Source organism: Asparagus officinalis, chromosome 1 (assembly GCF_001876935.1).
Source record: "Asparagus officinalis chromosome 1, Aspof.V1, whole genome shotgun sequence".
Classification (NCBI taxonomy): domain Eukaryota; kingdom Viridiplantae; phylum Streptophyta; class Magnoliopsida; order Asparagales; family Asparagaceae; genus Asparagus; species Asparagus officinalis.
This window is the reverse complement of record NC_033794.1, coordinates 8,475,143-8,487,992: the sequence shown is the minus strand read 5'-3', so window position 1 is coordinate 8,487,992 and position 12,850 is coordinate 8,475,143. Positions and strand designations below refer to the sequence as shown.

Below are 12,850 nucleotides of genomic sequence, written 5' to 3'. Positions count from 1 at the left end.
AGAAGACCCCCCCCCCACCCCCTCTTTAAAGAAAATTTTGTCTAATCTTATTAATTGCGTTGATAAACCATGACCTTGATAAGCCAAAAAGGGAATTTAAAAAAGACAGAAAGTACAGAGGTAGATATGTAAGAACAGAGTTAATAAAGGTTAATCTGCTTCCAATGATTAAATGTCTACTTTTCCACATGGATAATTTTTTATAAAGATTATCAATAAGTGATTGCCAATCTTGTCTAGAGGGAGAAATTTTTTTTTGAGAGGCAAACCTAGGTATTTAAAAGGAGGCTTTTCCAAAGAATAGTTAAGAGTTTTAGAAAAAAGAGGACCTTTGATAGAGGATTTTCCAAGATAAAATAAGCTCATTTCAACATAGTTTATGTCCAAGCCGGAGATGTCTTCCAAGAGATAAAAGATACTTGATGACTGAGCTATCATTGCAGGTAGCTTTGTAAAACACTAGGGTGTCATCAGCAGGTTGAAGAGATCTAATATTGTTAAGATCACCCTTGAGATGCAGCTCAGAGAGGTCCCCGGAGAAAACACTAGAAACTAGCATTTTGTTGAGCACGTCAGTTGCTAAAATAAAAAGCAAAGGGAATAGGAGATCACCTTGCTAAAGACCTCTAGAATAGTTAAGGATTTTAGAAGGGGCATCACTAACAAGAATCGATGCTTTAGAGGAAGAAAGAACGTGTTTAATCCAATGACATCATCTAGGATCAAAACCCCTTGCTTGCAAAAGATTAAGAATGAAGGACCAACTTACATAGTCAAATGCTTTCATAAAATCAATTTTAATCATACAAACCTCTTTACTTCTGGAGGAGCAGATTCATGAGCAACAAGAAAAGAGTCTAGAGTAAATTTACTAGACTAAAAAGTTGATTAAGAAGAATCAACTAGACTAGAGATAAGAGAGGCTAATCTGTCAGCAAAGGCTTTTGTAAAGATTTTGAACAGACCATTAAGATGGCTAATGCGTTTGAAATCTTTGACTTTGCTTGCTTCATCTCTTTTGGAGATAAGGGCAATGAAAGAGAAGTTGATTCTGTGGAGGGAGGATAATCAGAGTAAAAAGAGTCAAAGACTGTAAGGAGATCACACTTAATGGAATCTCAAAACTGCTGATAGAATGTAAAAGAAAAACCATCAGGGCCTAGAAATTTGTGTAGATTTAAGCCAAAAACGGCAAAGTGGATTTCCTCAAGATGGAAAGGGTCTTCAAAAGAACGAAGAACATATACCTGTTGTAGGCTGTCTAAAAATCACAATGGATAGCTGATCCCCACGAGATTACAAGGCAATGGTTCCTTCAAATCAAGAAGCAGAATTTATCCTTACAATCAAAACAGAAGAGATTTCTAAATCATTGCATTCGCGGCGTTATAATCGCTACAAACACGAAATCAAGTTTGAGATGATTGATCTTGATGGCTGCGATAACAACATGACTAATATTATATTAGCAACTATTAGAGATGCTGGTGAGCAGTGTAATGATTTCAGAAATAAAATGTTGGACTTAGTTGGTGAGTTACTTGGTAGAGAGCTATGGGCAAATATTCGTCTAAATATCACAATGGATAATTGATCCCCATCAAGTTCCAACAATGAAAGCTACAATCAGATAGCTTTCATGTCAACAAACGAAAGCTGCAAACGGAGGACTTTTCATATAGATCGAGAAGAGTTACAATTCAACGACACTTCCGATAACTGATAAAAACTCTATTCAGCAGTCTTCACAATCTACAGTGAAAGTTACAATCTGACGACTTTCACACTCCACAACAGCTAAAGCTAGGATTACTGAACAACAGTCCTTGTAACGCTCTGTAGAAGAAGTTACAGATCAACTAACCCCTTTTAAAATGCGGAAGTCATCCCCGTGTTATAATTCTGGAAATGCAGACGACCCCCGTGTTTACAAGCTACAACAAGTCAAACACGAACGACCCTCGCGTTCTTGAGGTTCAACCAACACCCGACCCCAGCGTTTCCAAGCTGCAACAAGCAAAACACGAGTGACCCTCGCGTTCATTGATGTTCAGTCAACACCCAACCTCGCGTCTCAATTCTAAGACGCGAAGTTGGGGTTCTGAACGTCAGATTGGGCATTTGACTCATTCAAATATAAGTCAAACGTTCTCAGAACTGTTTTCCCACGATCTGAGAAAATCACGCCCACTTGGGAGCGAATTTAGAGGACAGTTACAACCTCTTATCCACCTATAAAATCTTAACAAACTCAACCGAGTTAAGGGCTGGCTTTTTTGGAACGGAGAGGCAGCAGCAGAGAAGATTCTTCAGGATCTCAACCGCACAGAGAGGCAGGAGAGGCGGATTCATTGGAGATAGAAGATTTGAATCAAATTCAGAAGATCAAATCTAAGAGGATTCTTCAACAACAGAAGATTTGCTAGGTCATTAACCGAATTTTCGGTTATAACAACTCTCGTCACAGAGTTCTAACTTGTTCAGAGTTCTTAAACTCGTAAAAGAGTTACCCCATCAAACTTTCTACAGAAGTTCAACATTCCCACGAGATAAGACGATCGGATCGTCAACGGAGAGCAAATTCGACGCGAACAATCGAAAGAGGCATTCCATCGCTACCGAGAAGAACCCAGTTTTAAACAAAGGGGAGAACCAAATTCGTTCTCTTCTCTTTTGTAATCAAATTGTAACCAGGATCGAAGAAATACAAGTCAAATTTCTTTTATTCTCTTTATTGCAATTTTTCTAACATACACCTGTTTAGGATTTGATTAGGATAAAGGGAGTCCCAATCTAAAGAGAAAACAAAATGGTCTCTACATGAAAAAAGATTAGAGAAAACATCATAGAAAGTTTTATGTTTATCATCTTCAGAGAAGAGGATTCGGTCATCTACAATGAGATTGGGGATAAAGTTCTTCCTTTTATGAGAGGAAGCAGCTTTGCTAAAGAAAGAAGTGTTGTTGTCTCCTTCTTTTTGTCAAAGAATTAAGGACTTTGATTCCAATATATTTGCTCAGTTTTGGCTGAATCAACAAGGTCCGATTTGAGTTTGGTTCCAAAAGAAATATCTTCCTTTGAAAGGAGAGAGAGAGAGAGAGAGAGAGAGAGAGAGAGAGAGAGAGAGAGAGAGAGAGAGAGAGAGAGATTGTTGTCTCCTTCTTTTTGTCAAAGAATTAAGGACTTTGATTCCAATATATTTGCTCAGTTTTGGCTGAATCAACAAGGTCCGATTTGAGTTTGGTTCCAAAAGAAATATCTTCCTTTGAAAGGAGAGAGAGAGAGAGAGAGAGAGAGAGAGAGAGAGAGAGGATGGATGATAAAAGCTTTTTTCTCTAAGAGGACAGGGATCCAAAAAGTGTTTCTTCTACCATTTTATCCTTCTCTTGAGCAATTTAAGTTTGTTAGAGAAAGAGAATACATGATTCCCTAGACATGAGAAGAGTTTCCAACAATTAGAAATGAAAGGTTTGAAGGTTTTTGAAATTACCAAGCTCTTTCAAATCTGAAGATGGATTTAGGAATAGAACAACTTGAGTCCAAAATAATAGGGTTGTGGTCTAAACAATATGTGGGGAAGGCATACTGAATGAGAGAGGGGAAATGAGATTTAAAAGTCGGAGAGATAAAAAACCTATCCAACCTAGCAAAAGCAGGGTTCTCTCATATTAGACCATGTAAACTGACGATCACTTAAGGAAATATCCATGAGGGAGAGGGAGTAAATAAGGCATTGGAAATAGCTTATGTCACTTAAAGACCGAGTTCTGCCATTTCTTTCATTTGTACTTAGAGTCACGTTAAAATCACAAATAATGGCCTAGGTAAAGAAATAGTTGATTAATTCTCTTGATTTCCCACCAACAATCATCTCTTCTCTCTCACAAGGGGTATAGATAGAGGATACAATAAACTTCCAATTATAGAATTTGTGAAGAAGAACATCTGAAATAGAGAAGATACAAATGTAAGAATCGAGGCAGTCAAAAGGATTGTTATTTCATACTAGAAGCACACCACCTCTAGTATCAATAGAATAACAATATTTTTGATAAATGGCTTACTAATGCTAATAACAATAGGAGAAGTAGTTAAGAGAAAGAATTAAAAGGCTAAACAAAAATAAGTGTAAACTTTTGAACCTTAATTTTCATAATTGATAAAGGGCGTACTAATTCTAAATGACGATCAATTATCTTCAAAGATTGCAACTTTCTGTTGGACAAGTGATAATCAAGCTTAAATCATGAACTTTAATTAAGCCTCCCCAATAACTTTAAGGAGCTTGACAACCTAGAGGTGTAACTTTAATGAATACCTATGTGTAGTATTTGACAAGTTGCTCTACATTTTAAGTCAAAAGTCTAGTTGTTGTGATCACGAGGCCTAGCTAGCTAGCTACGTCATAGCTATGTTACCTCACTTTGATTCTAGATACATGTACGCACCAATTTCTCTATGGTTACATACTTACATGTATGCACCAATTTCTCTATGGTTTAATTAATTTGACACGTACATCTAGTATTAAACTAGGTTGATGGTAATATTATTTGGTGTTTCCAGGCACAAGGGGAGAGGAGTTGCATATTCCCAGAAGACCCAGGTCAGGTATGCTTCATTGGATCCCTGCCCCTTTAAACTCCTTACAAGCAAAAGTTAGCTTAAAGGAACAAAGTTCGAACTTTTTCAGACGTACTCTTGGGCTAAGCTTTTGAACACCAAAAGCAAGAATCATATTCCTTTGTTGATCAGTACGTAGAGTCATTAATTAGCAATGGTGACTATACTAATCACTCTATGATATTATATGCTTCTCTTGGAAGTTGTTGAATGACAATGTCATGAAAAGAAAAAGGTGCACCTAACCAGGTATAATAATACATTAGTCTACTCGAAACGAAATTTTCAACATTAATTTTTCATGTTTCATTTATATTTGAAAGGAATAGAAAACTACTTAATCTTATGAAAATTCTGAAAACTTGGTTTTGAATTGAAATTACATGGTTAAAACAAAATCAAATCATCCAACATTTTATTTCTATGTAGAGTTCAATTTATAGCGGATTTCTAATCCAGAAGTTCAAATTTTAAATTTTTGAATATATCACATTTGTATTTCAGAACTTTTGACGTTAAGTTGAATTTTTCTTTTTGGTATATAACTATATATAGGACGGTATTGATCAAGAGCCAAAGAAGGACTTGAGGAGTAGAGGACTATGCCTTGTTCCGGTGTCCTTCACTCTGCACGTTGGCAGTGAAAATGGCGCTGATTATTGGGCTCCTAATTTTGCTGGAGGATTCCGGTGATCAAGAACGTACCACCGGAGATAATGGCATGCTTGTAATTTAAATGTGGATATATAACATCACAAGCAGTCACCCTGACGAAAATATTTTGCTAATAGGCTGATTGCTCATGATGCTATATGTGCACTTAATTCTTGTTATAGGTTGCTAAGTTTGGTGATCAATTAGGACTGAAGGGCCCTTGCATGATGATGCAAGAATCAAACTCTCTTATATGCATGTGACTTGCGTCTAGCTAGTAAATTTGTAATTTGGCTAAATTGTATGTAAGTTATAGATGGTTCATCACTTCTTGAACCAATGAAAGGAAGTGACTTATCTCCTTGAATGTATACTTAACTACTACATATGTAATAATTATAGCTCTCCAAAAAGTAGGTATCATTTATGAGGCAATATTGGCATGCATAATGCTCCTGAATACTGAAGGAAAAATGATTTAAGGACCCAAAATATGGGACCAATGGAGGGGACAGGTGAGGTGTCCCCTCCCTATTGCATAATAAGTTGATCATGCCAACTCATTATGCAATAGGGAGGGGACACCTCACCTGTCCCCTCCCTTCGTCCCATATTTTGGGTCCTCCTAGCAGTACTCATACTGAAGTTACCATTGTCCGACTAATTATTACAATTGCCAATTGCCATGAGTATGACTTGTTTTCACCGTTGTTAGAAGGTTGAAATTTAAAAAAATAAATAAAAATTAAAAAATTAAAAAAATTAAAAAATTTTAAAAAAAGAAAAGAAAGAAAATTATGACTTTTTTTTCCATTTGGTTGATGAATGCTATCAAGTTCATTTAAGTGCATAGTTCACTTTTCTCTTGTTAAAGTAAGAGAGAGAAAGAGTCTTGGGTAAATTTTTCTTGAATTGAATATTGAGTGTGTACGTATAAATATACAAGTAGAGGAGGGTAAGGTTTATCCTCATAACCAATGTGGGACTAAACCCACTACTAACACAATATTATCAACAACCCTCCTCAAACTCATGTTGGATCAAACAAAGTGAGTTTACGTACAAGAAACTGGAATCGTTGAACGAGTAAGGCCTTTGTGAAGAAATCTGCAAGCTCGTCAGCGGATAAGATATGAGGAAGTAGAATTGTCTTGTCCTTGTAACTTGTTGACGGACAAAATGGGCGTCAATCTCAATTTGTTTGGTCCTCTCATAAAATACTAGATTATTAGCAATCTGAATGACACTCTTATTATCATAATAGAGAGGAGTAGGAGTCGTAACAGAAATACCGAAATCACCGATGAGACGACGAAGATGATCATAATCTCTTTAGCTGTTGTATACATTGCACGATACTCTGCCTCAGTGCTAAAAAAGCAATAACATCTTGTTTCTTACTCAGCTAGAAAATAAGAGAATCACCAAGAAATATATAATAACATATGGTAGACTGGTAGTGGGATCACCAGCCCAATCAGCATCAAAATATGCACAAATCTCTAACTTAGATGTAGCAGGAAACAGAAGAGAGCGAGTGCTAGTACCTTGGAGATACCGAAGAATCCGTAATAAGGCAGCATAATGTACAAAACATGGGGCACTAACAAATTAACTGATAATACCAACAACATGAGAGATATCTGGTCAAGAGATGCACAGATAGATCAACTGGCTAATAAGATGTCGGTATCGGGTAGGATCAGATAGAGGCTCACCATCAGTAGAGCGAAGTTTAACATTTTGTTAGAGTGGAGTATCGACAGTTGCATCGTTAGTTAGCTCAGCACGATCTAGAATATCTGAGAGATACTTCTGTTGAGACAATAGTATACCCTGTGGGTCCTGAGAAATTTCTAGACCAAGAAAATAGTGAAGAGATCCAAGATCCTTCATGTGAAACTTATTGTAATTAAGATTTTGTGAACTGTATACCAGCAGCATCATCACCTGTAATGATCATATCGTCTACATAAAGGAGTAATAAAACTATACTACGCGATGTAATGCGAACAAACAAAGAAGCATTTTGATGACTCTCCATAAAGCCCATCTTGAGCACGACATCGTGAAAACACTTAAACCAAGCGTGGGGTGCATGTTTGAGACCATAAATAGCACGACGAAGGAGATATACGTGTCCCGGAGGAATATTGGACCCTGGAGACGGTTGCATATAGACGAGACCAAGTGTTAGATGACCAGATGGATCATTTTGTGGGGGTAATAGAGCCATACTAAGTGATAGACAATAGTTGTCCAGCAGCTGTGTAGATAGGGGGAAGAGAAGATGAAGTAAAGGCAAAGGATAAAAGTGAGGCATTACAATTCATATGAAAGAAACAGCCAGAGTCAAAAATCCAGAGATCATTCATACCAGAGACCGAATGGTTAGCTGAAGAACCATCAACATACATACCAGAGAGTTGTGCATCGGATGTAGAGGTGATATGCTGAAAAGCATCAAGTTGACGATGAAGACCTTCAATAGCTTGAATAGTAGAGTCTGAAGTGATAGAAGGTATATCATTAGCCAGCAATCCTGGTGTACGAGAAGGTTGAGACTGAGGGGGTTGCCGACCACGACCAGTATCTGAGGAACGTAACTCAGGATGAAGCTTGAAGTATGTCTTAATGTGGTATCCTTCTTTCTTGCAATATTTACAGGAGAGCTTAGATCGAGCCTATTGAGAGGGAGCATGTTGAGAAGTATGATTCATAGCAAGAGCAATGACAGGTACAGACGGAGCAGTCTAGAGTGAAGAGGTAGGAGTGTCTGTTGACAAATTGAGTCATGGTGTCTGCTACCGGGTCTCATAAGCAGTGAGAACTCTCATAACTGAGGCCAAAATCAAAAACTGAGGCTAATGAAGTAGTTGATCAGTCATAGTTGAATATTCAGGAAGGGACTGAAACAGTTGATGCATCTCATGCCGCTCGAACCAGGCTAGCCAGTCTTCATATGTGGAATCACGTCGAGGAAGCATATAGCGTAATTTTTTCCAAAAATATTGCATTTGTCCAAAATGAGACTATAGAGAGGAACTACCTTTGCATTGTAGAGCAACACGTTACAGAAGATATACGTCTCGTGCACCAGAACACTCAGTGAAACGCTCAGTGAGGCAAATCCATATGGCCCGAGCAGAGGGAAGCGAACCAATTTCAATAGTGAGACTGAAGCCAACACAGCGAGTGAGATAATCAATGACACGGAATTCCTGTAACTGCCAGTCTGAACTCTCCTTGACATAGAGAGCACGAGCTGTCTGAAGATTGACATCACCACTGTCAGATATAACAGTACTGGATGAAGCAATAATGTTGATGGGCGGTGGAACGGGTCCCGTACTGGTGAGATGATCAAGCAGACCAACGCCACGCAAGGTATTGGTGACAATGGTGGACCACCCTGTCCAGTCACTTTGATCATTGAGGGGCAGGGGTGGTTTAGGAATCTTCTCTGAATGAGCCATAACAGCAAATCGAAGTTCAAGATAATAAATTTTGAACGAAAAAACCTAAAGGTTAGAATGAAATCCGAAGGTTATATATATATATTATATAAATCTCAACAAAATCTCCAATTAAATCGCTCTCAATTAGCGAAGATCGTATCAAAAAATCGCGACGACAATTTGGGGACAGAGATCGCGGAGGCCAATCAAATCTCCGGCGGCGAAGATTGCGAGATTGAGCAGATCTCCACCGAGATCTGCAATAGTGGTAGCTGCAGACTCGTCAACAGTGGCAGCGGCCGAGATCTCCTGCGATGACTGAGATCGACGACTTAAAAGGAAAATTTTTATTTATTTGAAAAAAACTTATTATTTGGGAAACTCTAAACTAAGCTCTGATATCATGTTAAAGTAAGAGAGAGAGAGAGAGTCTCTTGGGTAAATTTCCCTTGACTTGAATATTGAGTGTGTACATATATATATACAAGTAGAGTTAGGATGAGGTTTGTCCTCATAACCAATGTGGGACTAAACCCACTACTAACACAATACTATCAACATCTCTAGAGTTCTTTATGTAATGCACTTAATGATAAAGGTGCAGAGATCACATAGAATGACCAATTTGCTTCTTATTTCAAATTGACACCAAGATGGCAAAGATTTTGATTACAATCTCAATGAATATATCTCAGATGAACCCTCAAAATTAATAAAAAGAAAGATTAATATATAAACTTACTCCTTCGGGTCATCTTGTGGTTTGTCAAATATTATTGTCAAATTAATCCAAGTTTTTCGGATCCAGTATCGGTCCATATAGTTGGGTATTTGGTTATACATATGTTAAAGGTCCGACAGACGTTCCTTCTCACCAATGTCATAATTGTTCAATAAATACATTCATTTATAATTTACGGTTTTTCTATAGAGTGCTCATGGGCACTTTATAAGAGATGGGAGAGATAGAGAGAAATGAATAGCTCATGAGCTCCCTTAATTTGCATTAATTTATGTGTATAATTTATTTCTCTCTATCTCTCTCCTCTCTTATAGAGTACCGACACTCTATAGAAAAACCGTATAATTTAATATCACGCTCTTTCGAGAAAAACTGCATTCATTTCCATTAGATATACTTTAATAACTAATATTATTAAAAGATACATGATTAACATTGAAGCGCCTTATGCAATAAGAAATGCCGACAGACAATCACAAACCTCCTAATCCTCACGAGATTCTAATAAGAGAAGAACAAACCTGCATCCTAACTCGGATCCGGTTCTCAAAGTTGAACCCGCCAAATCCTCCTTCAACGATGGCCGTCGGATTCCGGTCAGACGATTCTCCTTCCTCGGACGCTCTCTTCACGCCTCTCCTCCAAATCTCCCCTCTCCTCCTCATTCCCCCTCCTCCGTCACCAAATCCAAACGCCTCCGATCCCGCAGCCGTCTCCGCCCTCACTCCCACCCCAACCCCTCCCCCACCCGCGCATTCATCGCCTAATGCGTCCAGTGCGCCGTCGGCATACCTGACGCCGCACTCTCCTCTTTGGGGTCCTGCCACGCCGTGACGGGACTATTATCCTCTCGGAACAAATCGGCAGCAGGAGTCGTCGGGGATGTGGTCGAGATCAACGGGCCGATTGCTATCATCTCAATCTCGTCCAAGCTCGCGAGCACGCTCGATTCGAGATCCCCGAACGTGTTGACGAGCACCTTCGGCTTAGTTCCAGCCGATATTTGTTGACTGAGCCTTCGAAACTCTTCTTGAAGCAGAGCGAACATGAAGGACGAGACTCCACTTTTCGAACCGTTTTCATCGGTGAGTAAAGAAGGCAAATCTCGTTCCTCTAACCGTGGTAAGCCGGGAACCTCTAACGAGGACGAAACCGTTGAAGTTCCGACACAGAAGTAACGGTAATACACGGCAAACACAGCCGCGGGCTGAATCCAAAACAAAACGAGGAATTCCGAGACTACGACGCACCATCGGCAGCACGGACAGGACCAGGGGTTATGAACAATGGCATGTAAGCGGAGGGCGCGGCGTTAAGAGCGAAGCGAGTGAGGCTGTCGGTGTGCCGGCGGTTGAAGTTTGGGAGTGGCGGCGCGAGGGGATCGAGTCCGTCGTCTTCAATGCCGTCTGAGTAGGGAACGAAGGAGATCGAATTTGGTTTTTCTTGATCGATGATCGATGAGTCGGGGTTGAGGGTTGTGTCTGGATACATGAGGCAGAGAGTTTGGATGGGGACGGCGATGGTGACGCGAATGGAGGGGGAGGTTTGGGCGAGGCGGCGAGCGAGGTGGCGAGCGGGGTTGATGTGGCCCTGAGCGCCTAAGGCTACGACTAGAAAATGCTGCTGCCGATGATGATGATGATGATGATAAGCCATTGATTTGAGAAGGAATTGATGGGTAAAGTTTAGCACTGTTTTTTTATTTTTTATTTTTTGGAGAAGGAATATTGAAGAAGTGATGATGCTCGTTGGCTGATTTAGTCCACTATTGGCGGCATTTTGTTGCTCGATCCAATCGCGCTAATTTCTGTTCGTATTTTGATATTAGTTTATAATGTTGACTTGAAATAAGCCACATGTTATAGTGTGGCGCGCCTATGCGGAAGCGTTGCACGCACACACAATGAACTTGTGATCACGGAAGAAGAAAGCCACACTCTTGCACAAATCAAGCTAATTACGGCAAATCATACCAAACACAGAGATATACGTGGTTCGGCAACTTGCCTACGTCCACGGGGAGAGGATGGGGAGATTTCACTAATTCAAGGAGAGTACAAAGGGTTACAATCACACAAAACTCTCAAACTAACCCTCAACCAAAGATCTCACCTTGCACACAATATCTCCCTCTCACAATGCTCAAAAGATTCATCAATCTCTGATTAAAAAACCCTAACAAATCGTTTCCCTATTTATATCAAAACAAAAACCCAATCAGAGTGCAAACAAGAATAAAAAACCCTAACAAATCGTTTCCCTATTTATATCAAAACAAAAACCCAATCAGAGTGCAAACAAGAAACCTGATTATGCAAAATACCCGTCGTAAGTCGACTTAACAGTCACCACAAGTCGACTTGGCAGAGAGAAAAACAGCAACTGGAGACCACTTCATAAGTCGACTTATCAGGCCTGATAAGTCGACTTGGCAGAACGAAAAATCATAACTCCAGTGCAGATCGTAAGTCGACTTGTGCACACTGACAAGTCGACTTACCATAAGTCGACTTAGCCTTGTGCATGAGTCGACTTATGCCAGAAAATCTGGTTTTTCTGATTTCTCCACAGTTAGATTCTCGGACCTTTAATTGTAGAGAAATTTTACGATTTGTTGTGTGGGTCAGAAGCATTAATTTGCTAGTTCAGCGGGTCTTACGATTAGAAGGTTTCTCTTTATAATTTACGTGAAGAACAACGAATTAAGCAGATGTCGTCGGTGAACTGGAGAATCTTTGTAATTAAAGATGCAGAGGATCTTTATCTATAAACAACTATGTTTGCCATACTAATTTAGGGGAGATTGCAGCTAGCTGACTCCTTCGTTTCTCTATTAGCAATTCTCATAGACGGCTCCTTCTTTGATAGAACATGGAATGCCAAAAAATTTGGCTGGAAACTGAATTTATATTGATGGTTTGAAAATGCTTGCTATTTACAGAGTTCAAATATTTTGTGGAGTTGAAATGTTGAATTTTATTATTCATATTTCTATCTTTTTGTGCGTTATACGATCTTTGTTTGGTTTCTCTTTATATCTAGAGGTGGCAAAGTAAACAGTGAAGAGGAAAGAACGAATTTTGAGGGGGGTTCCGCTAATGGGTAAGAGGTTTTTCACTTTCTTTTTGTTGTGATTTCTCAAGGAGATTTCTCCTCAATTTATAGGGGCTGAACCCACTAACTCCCCCCCCCCCCCTTTGTTTGGTTTCTCTTTATATCTAGAGGTGGCAAAGTAAACAGTGAAGAGGAAAGAACGAATTTTGAGGGGGGTTCCGCTAATGGGTAAGAGGTTTTTCACTTTCTTTTTGTTGTGATTTCTCAAGGAGATTTCTCCTCAATTTATAGGGGCTGAACCCACTAACTCCACCCCCCC

General features: G+C 39.4%; 1 protein-coding gene across 1 annotated transcript in view; it reads left to right on the top strand.

Annotated features, from left to right (window-relative positions):
• LOC109848414 (transcription factor bHLH68-like) overlaps positions 1 to 5,709 on the top strand; it is an 11,080-nt gene extending 5,371 nt beyond the window's left edge. Inside the window, exons 7-8 of the mRNA XM_020417889.1 lie at positions 4,567 to 4,611; positions 5,179 to 5,709. Coding sequence (XP_020273478.1) covers positions 4,567 to 4,611; positions 5,179 to 5,316 — 183 coding nt within the window. The 3' untranslated portion in view covers positions 5,317 to 5,709. The remainder of the gene's footprint in view (positions 1 to 4,566; positions 4,612 to 5,178) is intronic.